General features: G+C 43.0%; 2 protein-coding genes across 2 annotated transcripts in view; both read left to right on the forward strand.

The window, feature by feature from the left end:
* LOC124804815 (endophilin-A) overlaps window positions 1-27,604 on the forward strand; it is a 730,772-nt gene that overhangs the window by 31,429 nt on the left and 671,739 nt on the right. The window lies entirely within an intron of this gene.
* Window positions 12,762-20,355, forward strand: LOC124805588 (piggyBac transposable element-derived protein 4-like). Its single transcript, XM_047266155.1, has 2 exons — window positions 12,762-13,610; window positions 20,296-20,355. The coding sequence occupies exons 1-2, from the start codon at window positions 12,762-12,764 to the stop codon at window positions 20,353-20,355; spliced, it is 909 nt and encodes a 302-aa protein (XP_047122111.1).

The raw sequence follows: 27,604 nt of genomic DNA on the forward strand, positions 1-27,604 counted from the left end.
TTGATCACTCGCACTTTTTGTGGTATTTCTGCAGACATTTGCAATTTCGTAATTGCAATATGTAGCTGGAGTCAGCCCAAATAAACACCGCTCACACATCTTTCGTACGACGCGCAGCGTCGATGGAAAGCGTCGTTTTGTTTCTCGTTACTAACGAAATTATTTTTAAAGTGGAATTTTACGTCCCAATTTGGTAGAGCTGCCCCAAATTAGTCTATTGCGGCATTCGTTTTATTGGTGTGCGTGAACAGCAATAGTAAAACAGGAAGAATAACGGGTACTGGCTCTGAGCACTATGGGACTTGACTTCTGAGTCATCAGTCCCCTAGAACTTAGAACTACTTAAACCTAACTAACCTAAGGACATCACACACATCCATGCCCGAGGCAGGATTCGAACCTGCGACCGTAGCGGTCGCACGGTTCCAGACTGTAGCGCCCAGAGCCGCTCGGCCATTTCGGCCGGCAATTACGGGTACTCCAGCAGTGACAGCACCGCCGTGGCTCGCACTGACCGCTACAGCCATGCAGAAGCTTTGGTTAGGAGCTGCTAGAGTACTGATTATTGATCGTGTTTTACTGTTTCTGTCAATACATATCGATAAAACGATTAACACACTAACCCAACACGGGACCGTTATGTCGAATGGGCACGTAAAATTACGCATTAAAAGCATTTTGTATGTAATGGAAAACAGACGGGCGCTTCCCGTCGTCCCTGGGCATCGTATATGAGACCAGCGGAATTTGTTTGGGTTTACTCCAGCTATACGTTGCAAAAACGAATCTCCAAATATTTGACGAAACACCAGAGAAAACGCGCCAAAATCCCCGTAGGAGACACACCCAGTATAAGAGTAAAAAAAGTGACCGGCAGAATTACAGACCAATATCTTTATCGATGGTTTGCAGCAGAGTTCTTGACCATACTCTAAGTCTGAATGTAAGAAATTTCATTGGGACAGAATCAGAAGAGATTTAGAAAGCGTAGCTCGTGCGAAGTTCTGATTGCTCTTTCCACGCACCGTATCTTGCGGACCGTGGATGAAGGACTACAGGCAAATTTCATACTCCTAAAACCGTTTGACACGGTGAAGACTGTTAATGAAGATACGAGCATACGGAATATGTGAATGGTTCGAAGACTTCTTAAGTAGTGGAACCCTTGGACAGCGCGTGTTAATCAGAGATAAAGGTATTGCCCGGAACGCCCGGGGAGAAGTGTGGCAGGGTCGCTTTATTTTCTATATACAGGGTGTTACAAAAAGGTACGGCCAAACTTTCAGGAAACATTCCTCACACACAATTAAAGAAAAGATGTTATATGGACATATGTCCGGAAACGCTTAATTTCCATGTTAGAGCTCATTTTAGTTTCGTCAGTATGTACTGTACTTCCTCGATTCACCGCCAGTTGGCCCAATTGAAGGAAGGTAATGTTGACTTCGGTGCTTGTGTTGACATGCGACTCATTGCTCTACAGTACTAGCATCAAGCAGATCAGTACGTAGCATCAACAGGTTAGTGTTCATCACGAACGTGGTTTTGCAGGCAGTGCAATGTTTACAAATGCGGAGTTGGCAGATGCCCATTTGATGTATGGATTAGCACGGGGCAATAGCCGTGGCGCGGTACGTTTGTATCGAGACAGATTTCCAGAACGAAGGTGTCCCGACAGGAAGACGTTCGAAGCAATTGATCGGCGTCTTAGGGAGCACAGAACATTCCAGCCTATGGCTCGCGACTGGGGAAGACCTAGAACGACGAGGGCACCTGCAATGGACGAGGCAATTCTTCGTGCAGTTGACGATAACCCAAATGTCAGCGTCAGAGAAGTTGCTGCTGTACAAGGTAAGCCGGCCGGTGTGGCCGTGCGGTTCTAGGCGCTTCAGTCTGGAACCGCGTGACCGCTACGGTCGCAGGTTCAAATCCTGCCTCGGGCATGGATGTGTGTGATGTCCTTAGGTTAGTTAGGTTTAAGTAGTTCTAAGTTCTAGGGGACTGATGACCATAGATGTTAAGTCCCATAGTGCTCAGAGCCATTTGAACCATTTTTTTTGTACAAGGTAACGTTGAGCACGTCACTGTATGGAGAGTGCTACGGGAGAACCAGTTGTTTCCGTACCATGTACAGCGTGTGCAGGCACTATCAGCAGCTGATTGGCCTCCACGGGTACACTTCTGCGAATGGTTCGTCCAACAATGTGTCAATCCTCATTTCAGTGCAAATGTTCTCTTTACGGATGAGGCTTCATTCCAACGTGATCAAATTTTAAATTTTCACAATCAACATGTGTGGGCTGACGAGAATCCGCACGCAATTGTGCAATCACGTCATCAACACAGATTTTCTGTGAACGTTTGGGCAGGCATTGTTGGTGATGTCTCGATTGGGCCCCATGGTCTTCCACCTACGCTCAATGGAGCACGTTATCATGATTTCATACGGGATACTCTACCTGTGCTGCTAGAACATGTGCCTTTACAAGTACGACACAACATGTGGTTCATGCACGATGGAGCTCCTGCACATTTCAGTCGAAGTGTTCGTACGCTTCTCAACAACAGATTCGGTGACCGATGGATTTGTAGAGGCGGACCAATTCCATGGCCTCCACGCTCTCCGGACACATGTCCACATAACATATTTTCTTTTTTTGTGTGTGAGGAGTGTTTCCTGTAAGTTTGGCCGTACCTTTTTGTAACACCCTGTATATAGCTAATGGCGCTGCGTCGTCTTTGAGTGATGTGGGAGAATGCAAGGTGACGTAGACAAAATTTGTACTTGGTGACATGAAGGGCAGCGTCCTCTAGGTGTGGAAAAATGTAAGTTAATGAAAATCCTGTACTGTTCGAACGCAGTATTAGTTGTACGCTGCTTGACACAATCGCGCCGATTATATATCTAGGCGTATCATTACAAGGCGTCATGAAATGAAACGAACACGTAGGGTCATTTGTAGAGAAGGTGTATGGTGGACATCTGTTTATTGGCAGAATTCTAGGAAAATGTACCTCATCTATGAAGGAGACCGGGTACAGGACAATTCTGCGACCCATTCTTGAGTCGAGTGTTTGGGATCTCCATCAGATCGGATTAAAGGAAAACATCGAAGTAATTCAGATGCGTTTTGGTAGATTTGTTACTGATAGGTTCGATCAACACGGGAGCATTAAGAAAATGCCGTGTGAACTCATATGGGAATTCCTGGAGGGAAGTAGACTTCTTCCAATGAAATCATATGGAGAAAGTTTAGGGAACCAGTAATTGGCAACAGGCTGGCACCAACTTGCATCTCACGTAATGACAACGAAGACAAGGTAAGAGATATGAGAACTCGTACGATAGCATATAGACAATCATTTGTTGGTTGGTTGGATGATTTGGGGGAAGGGACCAAACAGCGAGGTCATCGGTCCCACCGGATTAGGGAAGATGGGGAAGGAAGTCAGCGTGCCCTTTGAAAGGAACCATCCAGGCATAGCGATTTAGTGAAAACACGGAAAACCTAAACCAGGATGGCCGGACGCGAGTTTGGACCGTCGTCCTCCAGAATGGGAATCCAGTGTGTTAACCACTGCGCCCCCTTGCTCGGTGGTCATTTGTGAGTGGAACAGAAAAGGGAATGACAAGCAAAATAGAAGATGTCTCCCGTGAAGCACGATAGAATCTGTGTCGGATCTGACGCAGAGTACAATGGCCCAGTCAACGAAGCCCGAAAAATTCGAGTAGATGAAAGAATTCGCATAGTCGCTAATTTTTGTACTGTGATAGGAGGGATTGCCATGAACATCACACTAAAAATCCGTACCGGAGGAATGTGTGTGTGCGTGGGGGGGGGGGGGGGGGAGAGAGTCGTTTAACGGTCAATTTTTCATGTTTTTATTGAATAACTGAAAAATTGCGCCTTTTGGCGAAATTGTTTCCCAGCATTAAATGAAATTAATCGGTACATAAATTTCCTATTTCCTGTTTTACGGCCTCATCCGTAGATAACCTATTTATTGTGTTTCGTGTGTCTATTTTTGGTTTAAATCTTATTTTTATTTTTCCAGTTTGTTTAAATTTTGTGTTTTGTTCTCCAAATCGTTCAGGGTTAAGTCTAGCTCTTTCAATATACTCCCAGAGTTCCTTTATCCATCCTATTTGTTGCCTTATGTTCCAAAGTTCCTCTGTAATTTTTCTTAGTAATCTGGTTTCTGATGGCTTACTAATGTGACCAAAAAAAAAAAAGATCCTATTCTTCTGTATAATATCTGCAATAGGCTTCGGTTCGTTGTACGCCTCTTCATTTGGCACTATCTGCAATCGTTCATCTTCTTGATAATTCTTATTTATGCATGTTCTGGCTACTGTCCTCTCTGCTTGGAGGATTTTGTCGATTCTGTTTTTCTCGGTGACTCTGAAAACAATTTCGCATCCGTACGTCACCTCTGGTTGAACCACCGTCTTGTGATATGTTTATTTAGTTTCATTAATAGATGTTTACATTGTATGCAGGCGAAGTTAATTTTTGAGGTTTTATTATTGTGTTACTCTTTCTTGCAATACTGGTGCCTCGTCCAGGTTGTATGTTAAATCTGCTAGGTATTTAAATTGTTTCATTATTTGTACTTACCTGTTATTTACTGTTATGTGATTGATTACTGGTGGATCTGCTGCTATTATCTCAGTCTTTTCGATTGAAATCGGGAGTCTTGTTTTTAGTGGTGTATTTTATAGGCGTGTTATTTGATTTCTGGCTTCTTGAATGTTGTTCGCTAATAACGCCCATCTCCGAATCCCAAGCAATGTAAGTTTATTTGCTCTTTCTTGGTTCCAACGACTCGCTCATCACGTACTGCCGAGTACAGCATAAAAGTAATAGCCATAAATCATCTCTCTGTCTTAACCCTGTTTCAATCATAAATGGCTCAGATATTTATCCTCTGAACTTCACTTTAGAGTGGTGTTTATTGGAGTTTATCATTTTTGTTAATTTGGGATGGAGACCGAAATTACTTAGTATAGTCATCACTGTACATCTGTCGATACAATGATAAGCTTTTTTGAAGTCTACAGAGTTTGTGACTTGCTGCTTTTGCCTTCTGTAATAGTAATTCATTACCAATTCGAGAGTGATTATCAGTTCTGGGTAGCTTCTCGACGGCCTAAATCCTCCTGTGTATTCTCGTAGTTCAATTTGAGCTTTACAACAATTATATAGAATTCTTGACAGAACTTTATATATGATATCCAGAACGGAAATTGCTCTATAGTTGTCTGGATGGTAATAGGTAGATTACAGCTATAGTCCAGTGTTCTGGTAGTTTTTCTTTGTGCCACATTTTTTCTGTGCATTGGTGTAATGATATCTTCTGATTCTGCGGCCTGTTACCAAAGCTCCGTAAATGTTTGATCTTCTCCACTTGCTTTGTGCTTTTTGAGCTCTTTCGAAGTTTTGTACACTTCTTGGATTGCGGATAGGTTTATATTTTCTACTGGTGTTGTAACAGGAGTAACTTTATTTATTTGTATTAATTCTGGAGGATCTTCACAATTTTGTAATTTTTTAAATGATTACGCTAGAGTTTATGTATTCTTTTTTACTGTTATGGACCATCTTATTATTTTTATCCATGAAAATTAGCAATGGAGGGTCGTATCTGTGTAGCTGTCTGCTAAGTACAGGGTGATTCAAAAAGAATACCACAACTTTAAAAATGTGTATTTAATGAAAGAAACATAATATAAGCTTCTGTTATACATCATTACAAAGAGTATTTAAAAAGGTTTTTTTCACTCAAAAACAAGTTCAGAGATGTTCAATATGGCCCCCCTCCAGACACTCGAGCAATATCAACCCGATACTCCAACTCGTTCCACACTATCTGTAGCATATCAGGCGTAACAGTTTGGATAGCTGCTGTTATTTCTCGTTTCAAATCATCAAAGGTGGCCGAAACACCATATCCTTAACATACCCCCATAAGAAAAAATCGCAGGGGGTAAGGTCAGGGCTTCTTGGAGGCCAGTGATAAAGTGCTCTGTCACGGGCTGCCTGGCGGCCGATCCATCGCCTCGGGTAGTTGACGTTCAGCGCCTCAAGCGAACAAATGTACAACTAAATGAAACTTTATAGCTCCCTTAATTCGCCGACAGATAGTGCTTAGCTCTGCCTTTTGTCGTTGCAGAGTTTTAAATTCCTAAAGTTGTGGTATTCTTTTTGAATCACCCTGCATTTTGTAGTAATACCTTGAGTTTTTTTCCTTGCCATTTGTTTCTATCATTAGAAGTATGTCTTTTTGATATAGGCGTTTAACCCTTCTTACTATTTTTCGGTTATCTTTCTTTGTTGTGTGAGTTCCAAGTGAGATTCTTCTGATTTTATTTCGTATATTAAAAATATTATTCATTTTTTTCTCTAGTTTGCACGTCGAAGTGGATGGAAAAATCACAATTATTATAAATAGTATTTTAATTGTATTAAATTATCGTTAAATGAAAAAGGATAAGAACAAGTATTAAATGTGGGTGTCGCCTCTAATTGGTGTAAGCCGAATTGAGGGATAAATTGTGTTCTGTGCCCCCCCCCCCTCTCTCTCTCTCCCTCTCTCTCTCTCTCTCTCTCCCTCCCTTATCCCGCGAAAGCCTTCTACTTTTAAGAACCAGTTTTAAGTAAAGAATCTAGAAACATACTTCAGCCCCAACATATCGCTTCAATAAAATCCGAAAAGTCAAGAGTAAGCTATTACAGAGCATTCGGTCAGTCATTCTTCCCGCGCTTTATAAGCGTTTTGAACGGGAAGAAACCTTTGCACATGATACAATGCATGCTAAATACCCTCTCCCATGCACTTCACATGGGTTTACGAAGAATGTCCGAAGATGTAGACACTTTCTGACACCGTGGTGTCAATGTACGTACCTACCAGACTCAAAAGTACACCTTGGTGCAGCGGCAGCTGAATGCGAAGTTGTTGAAATGGCAGTGAAGGCAGAAAATGCTCGCGTAGTCACGTCGAACCGGATCCAGAAAAGGAAGGAATGGAATTTGAACTTCCCGCTGTGTACATACGAAAAGAGAAGCGGCAATGATGTTCGCTTGCTCGGAGAAGATAATGGCTACTTTTGCTTGGCGTCAGTCGTGTGTGGAATTTGTAGAGTGTGGTAAGACCGTGGGTGTATCAGCGCATTAGGACAGATTAATCCGTCTTATAGAAGCCATCTAGAGGCCACGTCGTGACCTCCTTTACGAGGTATGGCAGCTCTCCGACGAGATCACTGTCGCCAGACTGTAGAGAAACTCAGTTTTTGCTGTGAATAACTTCTACCCTAAAGCTTTATAAGAAAAGTTTGTTGACGGCGTAAAAGAACAGTCCGGTCTTACTTTCTTCACCCTCTTACGAAATACATAGGAATCATTTATTTTTAGAGATATTCGTTTATGAAAATGTGGGTTTTTGCTGTCGCAGTTTCACATCGAAGGAATGTGTAAATCTTTAGTAAAATTATACTTATTGTAATACTGTGTTCTAAATTACAGCGTTTCAGTGCATCTTGTAGTGGTGTCTAACGGTACACTTGAACAGCTGTATGTTTTAACAGTTTGTCATTCAAAATTAGTTGTCCGATAACAATAGAGCTGGGCAAGACTTCTTAGTATCTCTTAACTCCATGAAATCTCAGACGTTTCGCCTGACACGTTACTTAACTGAATCACGCTGACTACGTTAAAGTCAAAGCAAAAAGCTTACTTCTCTATTTATTTGTTTGTGTTGGAAGGAACAAGATGTAAGTGTTAACGAGAAAATGTACCTAATTACACTACTGACCATTAAAATTGCTACACCACGAAGATGACGTGCTACAGACGCGAAATTTAACCGACAGGAACAAGCTGCTGTGATATGCAAATGATTAGCTTTTCAGAGTATTCACACAAGGTTGGCGCCGGTGGCGACGCCTACAACGTGCTGAAATGAGGAATGTTCCCATCCGATTTCTCATACACAAACAGCAGTTGACCGACGTTGCCTGGTGAAACGTTGTTGTGATGCCTCGTGTAAGGAGGAAAAATGCGTACCATCACGTTTCCGACTTTGATAAAGGTCGGATTGTAGCCTATCGCGATTGCGGTTTATCGTATCGCGACATTGCTGCTCGCGTTGGTCGAGATCCAATGACTGTTAGCGGAATATGGAATCGCTATACTGGCGTATCACCCAGCGTGATGGTATGGGGTGCCATTGGTTACACGTCTCGGTCACCTCTTGTTCACATTGACGGCACTTTGAACAGTGGACGTTACATTTCAGATGTGTTACGACCCGTGGCTCTACCCTGCATTCGATCCCTGCGAAACCCTACATTTCAGCAGGATAATGCACGACCGCATGTTGCAGGTCCTGTACGGGCCTTTCTGGATACAGAGAATGTTCGACTGCTGCCCTGGCCAGCACATTCTCCAAATCTCTCACAAATTTTGTCAATGGTGACCGAGCAATTGGCTCATCACAATACGCCAGTCGCTACTCGTGATGAACTGTGGCATCGCGTTGAAGCTGCATGGGCGGCTGTACCTGTACACGCCATCCACGCTCTGTTTAACTCAATGCCCAGGCGTATCAAGGCCGTTATTACGGCCAGAGGTGGTTGTTCTGGGTACTGATTTCTCAGGACCTATGCACCCAAATTGCGTGAAAATGTAATCTCATATCAGTTCTAGTATAACATATTTGTCCAATGAATGTCCGTTTATCATCTGCATTTCTTCTTGGTGTAGCAATTTTAATGGCCAATAGTGTAAGATGGAATGTTACGCATAATGTGCATGCGGTGGACAAAAATATGAAAAAAAACTACAGATTACCATGTCTAAAACGATATAGGGAAACCTTTGGAATTCAAAACAGCTTCCAGTCGTCTGGGAACCAAATAATATGGGTCCTTTATGGTTTTCAAGAGCATCTTATACCATTCTTACTGCAAAAGTCTGGCAAGTTCAAGTAAGGATGATGGATGCGGATGCTTATCACGCGCCCTTCGCTGCAAGGTAGGCAAGGAAGACGCATTTATACTGACAAGGGGAGGCCGCCAATTGTGAAATTCAGATTCGATTCATACTGCGCATAATAAAAGCTCATGGACAGAGGTGTAATGTGGGAAAGCACCAAGATGCACTTCTCAGCCGTTGTCGAGAAAATCGACAGTTAAAAGAAACCGTTGCGGTGAAATACTCTCTACGATTAATAATTTTCTACAGCGTCGTGGCGCAGCGGTAAGCGCTCGGGTTCGTAATCCGAAGGTCGCCGGATCGAATCTCGCGCCATGCAACCGTTTCTTTTTTTTATTATTAGTTTTAGTTTTTTGTAATTCAAATTATATATATATATATATATATATATATATATATATATATATATAATTCCCGGCAATCAGTTGCAACAATTATGCATATAATAAGTTGTTGAAAGTCGTTTGTCGTGGAAAAACTGGCGACTTCGAACATCATTATGTTTTCCGCAAACAAAGTTGTATTTCACAAATGTTATTAATTATCTTCATAATGTTGTCCACGTATAGTTAACGGAAGACGTAGAAACGATATTCCGAAACGAATACGTATAGCGTAAGTCAAACGTTCGAATTAGAATAGAGACACCACGAACACAAATTTGCTGTGGTAGGTATGAAATATAAACTCCGTTACTCGCTCGTTACACTTGAAGGACAGATGTTGAATGGGCCAAAACGAGCCGCCGCATAACAGCGTAGTTGCGTGCTAACTTCGAAAGAAGGTAGATGCGGTCCCTAGCGCAACTTATAACATCGTCGAAAATCAGTGCGGACGGGAGAGCTTTGGTACACCCTGTTAAAAAAAAGGGAAAAATGGAGGCGGTACAATTGGAGAGCGATCCGCCTTCACCAACATGCTTAAGCAATTCATTAATAGTATATATATATATATATATATATATATATATATATATATATATATATATATATGTGTGTGTATTATATATTTGAATCACAAAAAACTAATAATAAAAAAAAGTTGCATGGCGCGAGATTCGATCCGGCGACCTTCGGATTACGAACCCGAGCGCTTACCGCTGCGCCACGACGCTGTAGAAAATTATTAATCGTAGAGAGTATTTCACCGCAACGGTTTCTTTTAACTGTCGATTTTCTCGACAACGGCTGAGAAGTGCACCTTGGTGCTTTGCCACATTACACCTCTGGCCATGAGCTTTTATTATGCGCAGTATAAATCGAATGTGAATTTCACAATTGGCGGCCTCCCCTTGTGAGATCTGGTGATTGTCGTGGCCAGGGGAGATGGGGCATTTCATCCTCGTGCTCACAAAACCAGACTTAGGCAATGTAAGCTGTGTGAATAGAGGCCGTGTCGTCTTTGAACACAGCATCACCATTGGGGAAAAAACATTGTACAATGGAATGGACCTGATCAGCCAAAATGGTCACATAATCGTTGGTAGTAATACGACCTTGCAGAGTAACCACGTGGCCCACGGAATATCACGATACGGCTGCCCAAATCATCACCGAAACCCCGCCGGGTTTCACTCTTGCGACGTAACCTCGGGCAGAAGTCGAAAACAGTGTGAGAGACGACTGTTCCAACCAAATGACATTCTCATATTGCTCCATAGCCCATGTTTTTTGGCTTCGGAACGGTATTCCTGTTGCGGGCATCTGCTTCACCGATGAGTCGTTTTGTAATTCCTAATCGCTCTGCAATTTCCTGCATCTGGAACTCCCTTCATGTTGGTTTGCTGCTGACATGCGTCGCGAGTGCGATATCCAGTTCTGCAGTGACTTCTGCAGCTGTCATCTTCGTACTTTTTATCACAGTTCTCACCATTGACCGTCTGTCACGATAACTCAACACGCACTTTCGTCCGCGTTGTGAGTGATGTTTTTTCCGCTTTCCCTATATGCGGTATAAATCTTCTATATAGTGCCTCTTGAAACACCAGACACTTCGGCTAACGTGACAACGGAAGCACCTACCATACGAGCACAATAAGTTCCCGCAGATTGGAATTCACTTAGTTTCGACGTAATATACTCACAACTACACAGAACACCTTCTGACCATGGCTGAAACTTGCAGTATATTGAGGGCATTGCACGGGTGCCGTTCGTGGTCAAATACGAGGGGCACTCAATAAACAGTGTAACACTTTTTTCACGGCCAATTTCGGTTGAAAAAATGCAGATTTTATGCGAGACATCGTGGAATATTCCCGCTTCAACCCCTATAGTTTCATGAAGTTCCGGTGGGCGGCGACACTGTACGTAGCCTTCAAAACGGCGTCTGCGACGGAGGTTCATTCCGAGCACACAGCTGTCATTTAGTTTCTTTTACCAGAAAACCACAGCATCGCAGCTATTCGTAGGCACTTTTGCGGAATGTCTACGCAGACCTGGCAGCTAACAAAACAACTATGAGTCGTTGGCGAGGCTGTGTCGTCATTGCAGCAAGGTCGCGTAGAGCTGTCTGGTCTAACGCAGTGTTGGTACGTGCGGACACTCTCATTCTAGGTAAGCGACGGATCACAGCCAAACACTTCGCTTCTCAACTGGTAATGCTGACACTCGTCTACCAACTGGGGTACTCAAAAGGTGTGTGCCCGCTGGCTTCATTGGACTGTACTTCCTCAACCACCCTACAGACCGGATCTCGCACCTTCCGACTTCCGTCCGATTGGCTCAGTGAAGAATGCGCCCCACGGGAAGCAGTACTTGCATAATTGTGAGTTTAATTTCGTTTATCAGATTAGATGATTCAGGAAAACCTGCAACTGTGTCATTCATGATTAAAAAATAAAACTGCAACAGTAACTGGTGCGCCGGCCGGTGTGGCCGAGTGGTTCTAGGCACTTCAGTCGCAGGGTCGAACAGAATCTTCGTGAAGTTGAGGAAACAACCAAATATGTAGCTTTTGCAGGTGTGACATTCCTGTCGGTTTTGGCCGTGCGGTTGTAGGCGCTTCAAACTGGAACCGCATGACCGCTACGGTCGCAGGTTCGAATCCTGCCTCGGGCAAGGATGTGTGTGATGTCCTTAGGTTAGTTAGGTTTAAGTAGTTCTAAGTTCTAGGGGACTGATGACCACAGATGTTAAGTCCCATAGTGCTCAGAGCCATTTGAACCATTTTGAACCTGTCGGTTTCCTCCACAAAAAAGAAAGTGCCATAAACTTTATTAACTCTTTGGAGCACGGTGGTATACATAGTATACCACCTTTTGAAAATTTTCTTGGCTCTTTGCACAGTGGTTTAACTGCACGACCACCACTCTAATATGCTCACCTAGTTCTCTACTTATCAGACAGATGGCACTCACTGCCTATAAGGAATCAGTTCCCGCCAAGAATTGCATAGATTACAACTGTGAAAGCTGCGTGCTGAGTTGTGCATGGTTTTTGCGTGTGAATAGTGGTTTATAACGAATTTCTTGTTGCGCCTGTGTTTTTTCCATATCTTGGACGTCACAGCTACGGTATGAACCCATGTATACATTCATATGCACAATCTTCCGTTATTTATATACAATTTATTTTGGTGGTATATTATTTGTACCACCGTGCATGTAGCAGTATTCTATTGCATTTCGTTTCCTAGTATAAAATTCGAAATCCTCCGCTACAAAGTTTAGTTTTTAATTGTGTTGTGACTTATTTTAGCTCTTTCTCCATTTTGTTTTGCTTACGTATTCTTTACTTGGATTCAGGCTGTTGTTTGAAAATGAAAATGTCAAGAAGAGGCTTACGAGATGAAGAAATCGAACGATTATTGTGTGAAATTCCATCAGACGAGGATTCCACTGTTGACACCACAGATGACGAATCTGATTATGAAGCAAGCATTGTTGCGGAGGCTATTGTGTCGTCTGAAGGCGAAGTTTCAGAGAGCGAGGAAGAAAGTGAGTCCACTCCGCCAAAACGCGCTGCTGACACAGCGCCAACTTGGGGACAACAATTCAATGCTACCTCAGGAATGCAGTTCGACAGTGAATCAGGACCAAGTGCTTTTATTAGGGACATTGATGATCCAGAACCTATCGATATATTCGAAAAAATATTTCCAAAAGAGCTAGTTGAGCTAATCGTTTTCCAAACAAATTTATATGCGACGCAATCTGGCAAGTCTTTCACTCCAACAACTGACAATGAAATACGAACTTTCCTGGGAATCAACATTTTGATGGGTATAAAGCGTATGCCAGCATACAGAGACTACTGGTCTAGTGCCCCAGAACTTCATGATCGTTATATTGCATCTCTGATGGCAGTAAATCGGTTTGGATGGTTACTGAGGAACATTCATCTGAATGATAACACATTGCATCCAGAAAAAGGACACCCAGGTTATGACAAACTGTACAAGCTGCGACCAGTGATCAAGATACTATCTGAATCTTTTTCCAAGTGTTACCAACCCAGCAAACACCTAGCAATTGATGAGTCAATGATCAAATTCAAAGGCCGCAACAGTATGAAACAATACATGAGAGATAAACCCATAAAGCGTGGTTACAAAGTGTGGATGCTGTGTGACAAGACCTCTTACAACTTGAAATTTGATATTTACACCGGAAAAGTAGGTGACACAGTGCAAACAGGCCTTGGGGAGCATGTAGTGCTGAGTTTGTCCTCTGAACTCGTAAATAAAGGCCATTATCTTTATTTCGACAACTATTTCAATAGCTATAACTTGTTGGCTGGTTTACAGCAGAGAAACATATATGCCTGTGGGACAGTTCAACCAACAAGGAAACATTTACCCAAATTAAAAACAGACAAAGAATTAAGCAGAGGTGAATTTGACTGGAGGGTCAGCAACTGTGGCATCCTCTACTTGAAGTGGAAAGATAAGAGAGCTGTTCATCTCCTTTCAAATTTTCACAGTCCTGAAGTTACTACAGTGACTCGCCGTGAAAGAGATGGTTCACGCATAGAGCTACCTTGTCCTCAAGCAGTGATGGATTACAATGCACACATGAACAATGTCGACAAGTTCGACCAACTGAAAAAATCATATGAAATAAGCCGGAGAAGTAAAAAGTGGTGGCACCGAATATTCTTTCACCTGCTTGATGTCAGTATCGTCAACAGCTATATAATTTGGAAGGAACTAGGCGATAGAGAAAAAATGACTGCCAAAGTCTTCAGGATGAGTATCCTGCAAAGCTTAGTAACCCAGAAAACACCATTGAGGCCATCTAGACTTCATGAGAGTCAAGTCCACGTAAAGAAAAACAAGCCATATGTTTCCTCACGCCAGCGTCTCGACAATTCATCCCACCAGCCAGAGCGTACTACCGCCAGACGTTGTGCGAAATGCAGTACAAAAAAGAAGCAAGTGCGCACTTTCTGGATGTGCGCTGAATGCAAAGTGCCTTTGTGCCTTAGCAAAACAAAAAGGTGCTTTCAAGATTTTCACAAAAAGGAATAAGAAACATATTTTATTTGTAAGGTTTGTAATTTGATTTTGTATTGTAAATGACCAATTGCCAGAAATAAAATTATTTTACATTAATTATACTAATTATTACTGCTTAGAGTAGAATTTAAAGGTGAGTTACAAGCACAAACCAAGATATCTCAAAAACTTTAGGTACGGCCCTAAGTGGCATGGTGGTATATTATATATACCACCATCTAAAACCAAAATCAATACAATAAAAAATTTTAATTCATGTTTTCCTTTATTAGCAACCCCACCAGACATAGAAAATGCATGTTTTATTAAAAAATTAATTAAACATAAAATCTGTGCATCAAAGAGTTAACAGAAACGACACAAAATACATTCAGTTTCGGTGAGTCTCTTTCATGTTCGACGACAACACCAGGATATTGTGACCACAAATTCTTACATTATACGATTTACTTTACCCGACAGATGAAACGTCCATCGTCCGAAAAGATGAGTCGTTCGGGAAATGTGCCCTCTGTCATATCCTGGAGAGCTGAAATGCAAAATTCGTACCGTCTGCCATGGTTGCCGGGACGCAGTTCCTGCAGTGACTGCAATTTGTAAGGCTTCATCAGTAGATGTCGTTTCAGAACACGGCCTACTGTTGTTTGAGGATTTGAATTTCCTTATCTGATCGTCTTGTGGACTTCCGAGGGCTCCGTGTGAACGCATCTCGAATACGCTGTACATTTTCGTGAGACGTGCGTGGCCGACCGGTGCTGTTACTTTTTTTTATGCGACAACTTCAAATAAGTTTGTATGCCAGTCATAAATTTGCTTATGCAGAAGCGGTTTGTTGCTGCTGAATCGACGGCGGAACGCACTTGAACAATGGATTGACTTCGTAGAAATTCCAACATACAAATGATTTCTCTTGTGGTGTAGTAGCCATGTTTCATCAGGGCCTAAAGCAGGCTTTCGAATTAGCGCAACATTTGACATTTATTTTTAATTATATAAAATAATGGAATGTAGTCGAATCAAGTCGGGTGATGCTGAGGGTATTAGATTAGGAAATGAGACACTTAAAGTAGTAAAGGAGTTTTGCTATTTGGGGAGCAAAATAACTGATGATGGTCGAAGTAGAGACGATATAAAATGTAGACTGGCAATGGCAAGGAAAGCGTTTCTGAAGAAGAGAAATTGGTTAACATCAAGTATAGATTTAAGTGTCAGGAAGTCGTTTCTGAAAGTATTTGTATGGAGTGTAGCCATGTACGGAAGTGAAACATGGACGATAAGTAGTTTAGACAAGAAGAGAATAGAAGCTTTCGAAATGTGTACAGAAGAATGCTGAAGATCAGATGGGTAGATCACATAACTAAGAGGAGGTGTTGAATAGGATTGGGGAGAAGAGAAGTGCGTGGCACAACTTGACTAGAAGAAGGGATCGGTTGGCAGGACATGTTCTGAGGCATCAACGGATCACCAATTTAGTATTGGAGGGCAGCGTGGAGGGTAAAAATCGTAGAGGGAGACCAAGAGATGAAAACACCAAGCAGATTCAGAAGGATGTAGGCTGCAGTAGGTACTGGGAGATGAAGAAACTTGCACAGGATAGAGTAGCATGGAGAGCTGCATCAAACCAGTCTCAGGACTGAAGACCACAACAACAACAAACATATAAAATTTTACTATACAATTTATTGTTTAATGAATTGATCATATTAACACTTTGCCGTCCGCACGTCTCGTGCAAATATATTCGCTTGGCGCCGGGAGCGCTATTTCGGATTACTGGGCTTGTCGCCGGCCGCTTGTCAACTTTCCGTTGATGACAAGCTTCAAATATATTGACTTTTGCACGCTTTAATTTTTTCAGAAATCCTCTATTTTTCCATATCGTTGCACAGACTCGAATTTTCTTTTCAAGTAACTTCCCTTCAAGCTCTACACTGTAATAATAATTATCCATGTAGAGGTGATGCCACTTTCCATAAGAAGGTGTCAGTAGTTCCATCACTGTTTTTACTAAAGATTGTCCAGCGCCGGAATATATCTTGAATGAGGAAATGCATCCCGTGGTCGAATCATACAGCGTCCGAATGAGTATGCCATATTTCGTTATTTTCGACGGATTGTAAACTTTAAAATTTAAGTGTCGACGCCACGGTATCGTTCCTTCATCAGTTGGTTTTGACTTAGATGAAACGTTTCTTTAAACTTTTTGGAAAAATAATCACTTACGAATTGCACTTTAAAAAGCCGGTCGGCATTATCCGGTTTAATGTTGTTGTCGGAAAAGTGTAAAAATGGTAATATTTGTCTGAATCGGTTGCGGGACACCGTTTTGCGAAATATCTGTGTGTCTATCAACGGATTCGTTGAGCAGTAATCATCGATCCTTGCCTTTTTTACAATTCCCATAAGCATAGCAAGCCCAAACCATTTTCTAAGTTCGGATCCCGTAACGTCGATAAATTTGGCATTTTTTTGTGCAGTTTCCTTCTATTGCAATATTGTCTGTAATACTTGTTGGTTTCGTTGCTTATATATTCAAATAGATCATTCCCAATATATAATTCTACGATATCCACGACGCTCTGTGTATCTTTGGGAAATATGTGTGGACCCGGAGATCCTTCAAATTTATTATGGGTCCTCGGTAAATCATAGTCTGTCTTCTTCGGCTGATTCATCCGAATCAGTTGGCAACCGTAGCGTTCGCCGAATTCTTCTTGGACGTATTTCACTATCTTCCGACGATTCTGCTTCACTTTCGTTTTGTTTGATATCCAATGTCTTCTTCCCAATCGGCCAAGTCGTCCGGAACGTCAGACCAGATGTCCGCGCATTCATCGTAAGTAATCGTATCGTCTCTTTCGCCTGTCATGATGAAAGTGCACAAGTACTTATAAAAACAAAAAGCTTGTTGACGTGTGTAACTTATTGCTACCTAAACAAAATACCAACAGAATGAAGAAGATACTAAAGTGCTGTCACCGACCACTGAGCGATACTACGCTCACGACACCACTGTGGTGTCGCCGGCCGTTGACCGCTATTTCGCTCACGACATCATTGTGGTGTCGCCGATCGGCAATGTGTTAAAAAATGGAAAGAAATTCTATTTGGGTTGTCCACTTTTAAAATGTTCTTTCTTTTTGTGACGATTAGTCAGTACATAAAGGGAGTCCATAATACACTCCTGGAAATGGAAAAAAGGACACATTGACACCGGTGTGTCAGACCCACCATACTTGCTCCGGACACTGCGAGAGGGCTGTACAAGCAATGATCACACGCACGGCACAGCGGACACACCAGGAACCGCGGTGTTGGCCGTCGAATGGCGCTAGCTGCGCAGCATTTGTGCACCGCCGCCGTCAGTGTCAGCCAGTTTGCCGTGGCATACGGAGCTCCATCGCAGTCTTTAACACTGGTAGCATGCCGCGACAGCGTGGACGTGAACCGTATGTGCAGTTGACGGACTTTGCGCGAGGGCGTATAGTGGGCATGCGGGAGGCCGGGTGGGCGTACCGCCGAATTGCTCAACACGTGGGGCGTGAGGTCTCCACAGTACATCGATGTTGTCGCCAGTGGTCGGCGGAAGGTGCACGTGCCCGTCGACCTGGGACCGGACCGCAACGACGCACGGATGCACGCCAAGACCGTAGGATCCTACGCAGTGCCGTAGGGGACCGCACCGCCACTTCCCAGCAAATTAGGGACACGTTGCTCCTGGGGTATCGGCGAGGACCATTCGCAACCGTCTCCATGAAGCTGGGCTACGGGCCCGCATACCGTTAGGCCGTCTTCCGCTCACGCCCCAACATCGTGCAGCTCGCCTCCAGTGGTGTCGCGACAGGCGTGAATGGAGGGACGAATGGAGACGTGTCGTCTTCAGCGATGAGAGTCGCTTCTGCCTTGGTGCCAATGATGGTCGTATGCGTGTTTGGCGCCGTGCAGGTGAGCGCCACAATCAGGACTGCATACGACCGAGGCACACAGGGCCAACACCCGGCATCATGGTGTGGGGAGCGATCTCCTACACTGGCCGTACACCACTGGTGATCGTCGAGGGGACACTGAATAGTGCACGGTACATCCAAACCGTCATCGAACCCATCGTTGTACCATTCCTAGACCGGCAAGGGAACTTGCTGTTCCAACAGGACAATGCACGTCCGCATGTATCCCGTGGCACCCAACGTGCTCTAGAAGGTGTAAGTCAACTACCCTGGCCAGCAAGATCTCCGGATCTGTCCCCCATTGAGCATGTTTGGGACTGGATGAAGCGTCGTCTCACGCGGTCTGCACGTCCAGCACGAACGCTGGTCCAACTGAGGCGCCAGGTGGAAATGGCATGGCAAGCCGTTCCACAGGACTACATCCAGCATCTCTACGATCGTCTCCATGGGAGACTAGCAGCCTGCATTGCTGCGAAAGGTGGATATACACTGTACTAGTGCCGACATTGTGCATGCTCTGTTGCCTGTGTCTATGTGCCTGTGGTTCTGTCAGTGTGATCATGTGATGTATCTGACCCCAGGAATGTGTCAATAAAGTTTCCCCTTCCTGGGACAATGAATTCACGGTGTTCTTATTTCAATTTCCAGGAGTGTATTTTATAATATTTTTGTCGTTATGCGATTATAATGTAAAAGACTCTGATGAGACAGAACATGACGAATTGAATGCCACCAGGTGGCGTTGTGGAGCAGAGACGAATGAGGCATCATGGAGAAATCCACTGACATAAAAGACTGTACCAAAGGGCAGCTTGTTTTCGGCTAGGGCGTTTGTACGGTCTTCCCCGAAATCGCGAACCAGAATGGCTTTTCCCGTGCCTGCTGTCGTTAGCATGTGTTGCGGTTGGTCAGAGGACGGCGAAAGTACGAGTACTCGACAAGGAGTTTGACGTTCACGCCTACATCACAGAACTTGAATATCGGAAGCTTTCCCTCTATGTAAAGCTGGGTAGGTCTCGATCGGTGGCAGGTCTGACGACAGAGCACAATGCTGGTACAGGCACAAGTGTTACGGAGCACACCATTTATCACACAGTGTTGGATTTAGGGCTCCGCAGCAGATGTTGACCATACGACATCGTCTGATACTATAGCAGTGAACACGGGATCATAGAGAGCAGACCGTGGATCTATGGAAACGTGTCGCTTGGTCAGATGTCTTCCAGGCAGACGGATGCCTGAAACATGCATCGCGCCACTCTTGCAGGCCGCTGTGGGCATTGCTGTACAGGGGACTTGCGTGGAAATGGGATAGCTCAGTGATAGCTGTGCACTACGTGCACATTGTTGCGGGCACCTGGGTCTCTTCATTCTCGATGTTTTTCCCGACAGCGGTGGTATTTTTCAGCAGGATAACTGTTCTTGTCCAAAGGGCAGAATCGGGCTTCAGTGGTTTGAGAAATATGGTAGTGAACTCGGGTTGATCTCGTTGCCATCAGATTCGCCTGATCTGAAGCCGATGAAACACATCTGGAACGCTATCTTGGGTCAGCTCCGCCCACACAAAATAGCTTCCTGTAATTTATGGGAATTGCGTGACCTGTGCATAGAGATATGCTTCTTTCACCTTAAAACTTATCGACAACTTGTCGAATCCCTGCCACACAAAATTTGCATCTGTGTACATTCCATAATTCCTCATCGCAAATACCGGAGATTAGATAACAATAGTCCAGGGAGGACAGCAGTATGAAACGCAACTCCGAGACAACTCCTCTGCCCTAGTATAAAAAAAGAAAAAAACTGCTGAATGCTGAGAGGCTTGACTTTTATGAATGTCATATTAAGCAGACGTTATGCAGAAACTTATTAAAAATGCCTGTGTCTTTTTTCAGGTGAGATTTTTTACAAACAGTATAACCATGGAAGGAGAATGTGATGTTTATCAAGTATAGAGGAATTATCTTATCAGCGTACTTTCGCTTTATACCTGGTAATGTTAGCGATGCCTGTGATGTAATCGGCTTTTGCAAGATATCTCATTGTCAGACGAGAAATACGGAAGTAAAAGTTCCTCGACCTTTCTGGTGCCTCTGCTATCGCTTTCCACCATTGCCGATGCGACATGGTTATGCGCAGGTGAATACAGTATCATTAAATTTACACCCAGTGATCTCTCTCTCTCTCTCTCTCTCTCTCTCTCTCTCTCTCTCTGTCATTGATTGTTCTGTGTTTCAGTTTCAACTATTAGAATGTTAGTTTGTACGAGCTTATTATATTTTAGTGCGTAGATTAAATTTAGCGTCCAGATTTTTCACAAAAAAATTTGTTAGTCAGTTTTTTCCTTCCGAATTTTCATTTCTGTTCATTTTCGAGGTGGTGTTTAGTGTTCGTCCGGCCCACCCGTGGCAGCGTCCGCTTGTGATTGTCAACCACCTATCCATGATTTGGTGATTACGGTTGATTAATTATGTGGTCAGAACGAGACCATGTGCGCTCTGTATTATGAGTTTATTCGTATTCTAGATGTTTGTGTTTCTGAACCAGAGACAACTGTGGACAACTTTTAAAAAAAAGAGAAACCGTATCCCTGCTGAGCCCTGTTACAGACCGTCGGTCGTTTATGCAGAGCACGGTGTTGAACCGATACGCCTCACAACCGTGAGCGCACAACGCGTAAAACTACACGAATAAGTCGGTATTATAGTTTCGAATTCCTTTAATAGACCTAAGGTTTCGTACACTTTAAACATGCGTAGCAGTGGTTAAGTAGACCAGTTTGCTCAATTTTGTGTGGTGCATTCCGAGTTAAACATAATTAAGTCTGTAACTGGGGCTCCAAATTGTTCTGCAGTGTCAACGTTATAGAGATGAGATATACCTTCTTTGCGTCAACATTTATCGTTCATCTAATAGCGCAAAACTGCCCGTCGGCAATCGCAGTCAGCGTTTGAGTCGTATCAGCACTGGCGCGAATAAAAATCGACATGTCTGTTTTTCCATTTACTTTGGGAACATGTGGAAGATGAAATATTGCTTTGAAAAATATGCGAAACTGGTCCTCTCAGTAGTTTAAACCTATTCCAGAAAAATACAAATCCTCGTCTGCAAATGGTGTACACTGTTATTATCTACAGGGTTTCCCAGGAGGAATGGTCAATATTCACGTACATGACAGGGACGATCATTGGAAGCAAAAAAGTATAACAAACATAGGTTCTAAAATGCGTCCCATATGAGCTTTGAGCACTTCTTTATCTTCGCTACTGTAAAACACATCTCATTCGCTGAGCAAGTGCTCAAAGCTGTAATAAGAGCCCATATTTACTACACAATTTCTTCTTGTTTCGGCCTATACTACCACCTCTCAAAATAGGGAAGGCAAAGATCCTGCAGTAGAAGAGATTTGTTTCACAGTATCGAGGAGAACCACTCGTATCTCGTGTGGTCGTCGTCGTCGTCGATATCGTCTTTAGTCCGAAGACTGGTTTGCTGTAACTCTCCATGCTAGTCAGTCTATCATGCGCAAGCGGCTGCCGGCCTCTGTGACCGAGCGGTTCTAGGCGCTTCAGTCGGGAACCGCGCTGCTGCTATGGTCGCAGGTTCGAATCCTGCCTCGTGCATGGGTGTGTGTGATGTCCTTAAGTTAGTTAGGTTTAAGTAATTCTAAGTCTAAGGGACTGATGACCTCAGATGTTAAGTTACATAGTGCTTAGTGCCATTTGAACCATTTGCCGAGCGGTCTAAGGCGCTGCAGTCATGGACTGTGCGGCTGGTCCCGGGCGGAGGTTCGAGTCCCTCCCTCGGGCATGGGTGTATGTGTTTGTCCATAGGATAATTTAGGTTAAGTAGTGTGTAAGCTTAGGGACTGATGACCTTAGCAGTTAAGTCCCATAAGGTTTCACACATATTTGAACATTTTTTGAACTATTTGCTAGTGGCTTCATCTCTCTCTGACTACCAAAACCTACGTTTGAACCTGGGTACTGCATTCAAGCCTTGGTCTCCCTCTCCAGTTTTTCCCCCTCAAACTTTCTTCCGTTATCAAACTGACAATTCCTTGATGTCTCACGATGCCGTCTGCCTACCGACCCCCCTTTTTTTTTTTTTTAGGGAAATTGTGGCACATATATTTCCTTTCTTCCCAGCTGGATTGTTATTCGATCGACGCATCTAATTTCCATCACTCTTCTGTTGCGCAACGTTTCAAAAGCTTCTATTCTCCTGTTGTCTGAAATGTTTTTCACTTCCATACGACGCTACCTTCCAAACAGATGCCCTTAGAAAAGACTTCCCAAAATTTAAAATTCGTATTATATTTTAACAAATTCGTCTTTTTCTGAAATGCTTTTGTTGCTATTGTTAGTCTGCATTTTGTATACTCTTTACTTGTGCCATCATCATCCAATACTTTTGTGTGTCATTTGCTAATGTAATTCCTTCAATATCGCCTGATTTAATTCAACTACATTCCATTACCCTTGTTTTACTTAATTTCATGCTCATATTATAATCTCTTTTCAAGGCTCTACCCGTTCCATTCAACTGCTCTTCCATGTCCTTTTTCATCTTTGACAGAATTACAACGTAATCGATAAACCTCAAAGTTTCTTTTTTATTTCTTTTCTTGAACTTTGCTTCCTTCTGCAAATGTCGCCTTAGTTTCCTTCTGTAGACAACAACTCTGTCTTACACCTTCTCAGTTACTGTTTCCCTGTAATTTCCTTTGACCCTTTATTACTGTAGACTCGTTTCTGTACAAATTACGTATCTTCTAGTATAAGTCCTAGGATTAGTATTGCCTCGCGTGTTCCTAGGTTTCTGCGGAACCCAAAATGAAATTCCGCGAGGTCATTTCTTTCCAGTTTGTTTTACATTCTTCTGTAAATAATTCATGTTAGTATTTTGCGCACTATGATTTACTAAGCTGATACGATATTGTCGTGCCTGCTTTATTCCGGATTAAGATGCAAAGTTCATGCATCACCAAAGGAACTTTGCATTGTAATTCGGATTAACACAGGCACTGCAGTATCGTATTTATCCGCCGATACCGGACAAGTGACGTTCAAATAAAATGGCTCACCTGTACGGGAATATGCATATGTACGATTACAGGCTGTAGACACATGGCTGAGCATTTGGCCACCTTAGGTGAGTCGTACTTGCGGAACCAAATGGTAAAGTGACTGCTCGCGATAAGTGGGGAATTCGGGTTCGAGTCTCGGCCCAGCACAAATTTTTGCAGTCGTCACTCCATTCTACAGGTGATAGATGTTCATATTCGCAATTGCGAATAACTTTAATGTAGTAAGTTGATGGTTTGATAGTAATCACACCTGTCAGCAACTGCCTTCTTTGGAATTTGAGCTATCACGTTCTTCCACATTCTGAACGTGCATTCATATAATTCTTCTAGCAGTCTGAGGGTATTTCGCCTATCTGATATATCTTGCACACCATGTGGAATAGTGCTGTCATGGTTGGCTCCCCAAAGGATAAGCAGTTGTTCTGACGGAGTGTCCACTGCTCGAAGGGTTTTGTTTCGACTTAGGTCGTACATTGTTCAGTCTAATTCTTCTCGCACTACCATACCTCCCATTTCATCTTCATCTACGTCCTGTTCCCTTTCAATGACATTGCCTTCAAGTCCATTTCCCTTGTTTATCCCCTCTGTATACGTCTTTCACTTTCCAGCTTTTCCTTGTTTGCTCAGTACTGGCTTGTCATGTGAGCTTTTGGTATTGATACAGCTGCTTCTCCTTCCTCCAAAGGTCCCTTTAATTTTCCTCTATGCCCTATCTGTCTTTGCCGTAGTGAAGCATGCTTCTAAATCCTTACATTTGTCCTCTAGCCATTCCTGCTTAGCCATTTTGCACTTCTTGTCACTCTCATTTTTTAGACGTTTGTATTCCCTTTCGCTTGCTTCATTTGCTGAATATTTATATTTTCTCCTTTCGTCAGTTAACATCTCCGATGTTATCCAGCGAGTTCTACTAAGCCTTGTCTTTTTACCTATGTGAACCTCTGCCGCCTTCCCAGTTTCATGTCTCAAAGCTACCCATTGGGCTACTAATGTATTCCTTCCCCACTTGTAGTCGAACGTTGCGGAATGCCGCCTCAGAAACTGTCAGCTTCCTCTGGTTCCTTCAATTTATTCTGGTCCCAACCTTCTCATTTGCTACCTTTTTACAGTAACTTTAGTTTTAATATGCAGTTTATAACAAAGAAATTGTGTCTCCGTAAATGTCTTAGTTTTATATTATGTAACTACTCTGAAACCATTCAGTATCCCCAGGTATCCTCTTTCATTATACAACCTTCTTTCATGATTCTTAAACCAAATATTAGCGAGGATTGCAAAATTCTACCTGATGGCTTCTTCTTTCATTCCTTTCCCCAGTCCATATTCTCCTACGATTTTCCCTTCTCTTCCTCATACTACAATGGAATTCCAGTCACCCATCACACTTAAATTTTTGTGTCCCTTAACTATCTCAGTAATTTCTTTTATCTCACCATACATTTCTACAATCTCTTCTTCAGTTGCGGAGCTAGTTTGCATTTAAAGTTGTACTGTTGTGGTGGGTGTTAGCTTCGTGTGTGTATTGACCACGATAGTCTGTTAACTGTTCTGTTCATAGTAGCTTACCCGCATTCCTGTTTTCTTATTCAATATTAGGCCTACTTCTTCATTACATCTGTTTGATTTTGTATTGATAACTCTTTGATCGCCTGACCAGAAATCCTCTTGTTCGTGCGATCGCACTTCACGAATTCCCACTATCCCGAACTTCAACTTGTCCGTTTCCTTTTTTAAATTTTCTAGCCTACATATCCGATTAAGGGATCTAACATTCCACACTCCGACCCGTAGAATGCTAGTGTTGTTTCCTGATGACGACATCCTTCTGAGTAGTCGTCGCCCATAGATCTATATGGCGGCTATTTTACCACCGGAATAGATGCTGTCATCATTAAGCAATACAGTAGAGCTGTACGCCCCCGGAAAAAAAGGCAGGTGTCGTTCGCAGTATCAGCACAGCAAGGCCGTGACGGTTAACGTTAGAAGTGCAAAACAGTCAATCATGCGATATTAGTGACGATTGCATAGTTTTAGGAGTCACTGGGCTCATTGATGACAGTGCTTACGACGTTTCACCCCTAGGGGTAGGAGAGGGGGTGCAAAAACAGTGACATACCACCATATCTGCATAAAGCGTGAAGCAATTTACATAACATTTGGCACATGTAACACATGCTATCTTTAGCTGAAGGAGGCGGTGTAAAGAGGTGACGTGAAAGCTTAACTTAGGAATTTCTAGAGCCGTTTCAACCAAATTTAGTATAAATAACTTAAGTGTCTGGATGGGGATAAGGAGGGATGAAATGTACAAACGTTCGAAAGCGCCCTAATAGTGTTTATCTCTTGCATTTAGTTGACTTGGAATACTTTAATGTTATGAAACGCGGTCTTCGTATTATCTGTTTTCAATGCAACGACCACACGAGGAGAATGCCTACTGCATCGAGCCAGGAATTTTTCAGCTTGCTTTGGGGCCATAGGCTGAATACTACAAATACAGTTAATGTATTCTGTGGAGTCGCGTGATGGGAAACAGCGGATAATCACAGTTGCCAGCGACAGATATATTTCTCGAAATGACAATCAGTTACTATTGCCAGTGTGCATCAAACGAAACGGACGTCAGTTTGTCATATTCAACATAATGGAAAACAGCGAAACGATAGCGAAGAAATGAAACTGATGATCAACGGCACCATCGACTTTTTCTTGCTGTGTGGGAACGTGTCACCTCAATGCGAGTTAGAGATAAGAATGAGATATGTGTAGAAATATATGTGAAACACATATACCTATGAAATATGTATCACGTATGCGTACGCCGGAAAAGTCTCGAACGAGAAGATCATTTTGACCACGATCAAAATGGAATGGAGGTGGTCTGGCCACATAGCCTGGCTAATGGATTCTAGATGGACCAAGAAAGCTCTTTGACGGATTCCAAGAGACGACGAAAGCGGGGAGACAACTTAACGGAATGTGGGAGATGATATGAGAAAACATGCAGGAGCATTAGCATGGATGCTGCCGCTGAAGAACGTTTAAGTAAAACTCCAGGTCGGTCTCTACTCAGCAGTGGTTGTCAAATCCAACATCATTAATGTATAATGACACATTTAAATACCCCACATCTCGGCTTCATTTATTTCCTTCTCTTTCTGTCCCTTTTTTACCTTTGTTCTGTTTCAAGCAGATTTTGTGTTTGCATCTCCCAAATTTTATCAGATTCTTACTGAATCCTACTTGACTAGTCTGATTCCGACTTCTTTAGTCCCCAGCAGCATTTGCGCATGTAGCGGGACGTTTTTCTTGAATCCTCGTAACACAGATTCACCATTGTCAATTCCAGACGTGGCTTTTGGGAGATTGTCAGTATCCGTTACCAAGAGAACTAGTTGTATTTCTCCCTAAATTTGTTCCATCTGATGCGTCGAGTTATTAAACAAATACCGGTAGTTAAAATATTTTGGTCGTGTTGGACAGCAGAAATAAGAACATTTGTACGTGCTTATCTATTTGGGAATACTGGGACGAATGCCTGTCGCCGATGTAACTTGACGTAAGTGTTTGTTCAGTTCGAGGTCGCAGTAGTAAATCAGAAGGTTCTTCAGATAGCGTTACTGTGACTCATGCATCGAGTCTGTGTTGCCAGCAGATACGACGATTCGGTCTGTATTTCATTCAGTGCGAAGATTTCCGCGTAGGTAAACACCGAAATAAACTGTGGTGTTACAGGAATTCACCAGTTCAAACGATGCTTTGTAGCGTTTGAGACTGTACAATCTGCCATTCTGTCGTTGAGGAAGGAGGGGGCCGTGACACCTTACTGGAATGCCAATGATCATACTCGTATTTCACCCAGAGTCATCTTGCTATCGGGGGCGTAGAACTAGGTTAGGATAATAACTTCAGTATGGATCATTTCCCGGCATTGAGAGTCATATATGAGAGATTGTGTAGCGTGGTGCCTTGAATATCGATTGATGAAGGAGATATTAATTAGAATGAATTAGCTGTCGTAACCTGATACCACTACCCTATATCAGCAGATAAAAGAATTCTTACCTGCAGATCATGTGTCCCTTGATCGTGGCAGCGTCGGATGACGGGTAAGACAG

Source organism: Schistocerca piceifrons, chromosome 7 (assembly GCF_021461385.2).
Source record: "Schistocerca piceifrons isolate TAMUIC-IGC-003096 chromosome 7, iqSchPice1.1, whole genome shotgun sequence".
Lineage (NCBI taxonomy): Eukaryota > Metazoa > Arthropoda > Insecta > Orthoptera > Acrididae > Schistocerca > Schistocerca piceifrons.

Coding starts and splice junctions, on each gene's coding strand:
- LOC124805588 (XM_047266155.1), top strand. CDS start 12,762: ATGTCAAGAAGAGGCTTACGAGATGAAGAAATCGAACGATTATTGTGT. Junction 13,611..20,295: donor TTGATATTTACACCGGAAAA/GTAGGTGACACA, acceptor GTCTTTTTTCAG/GTGAGATTTTTTACAAACAG.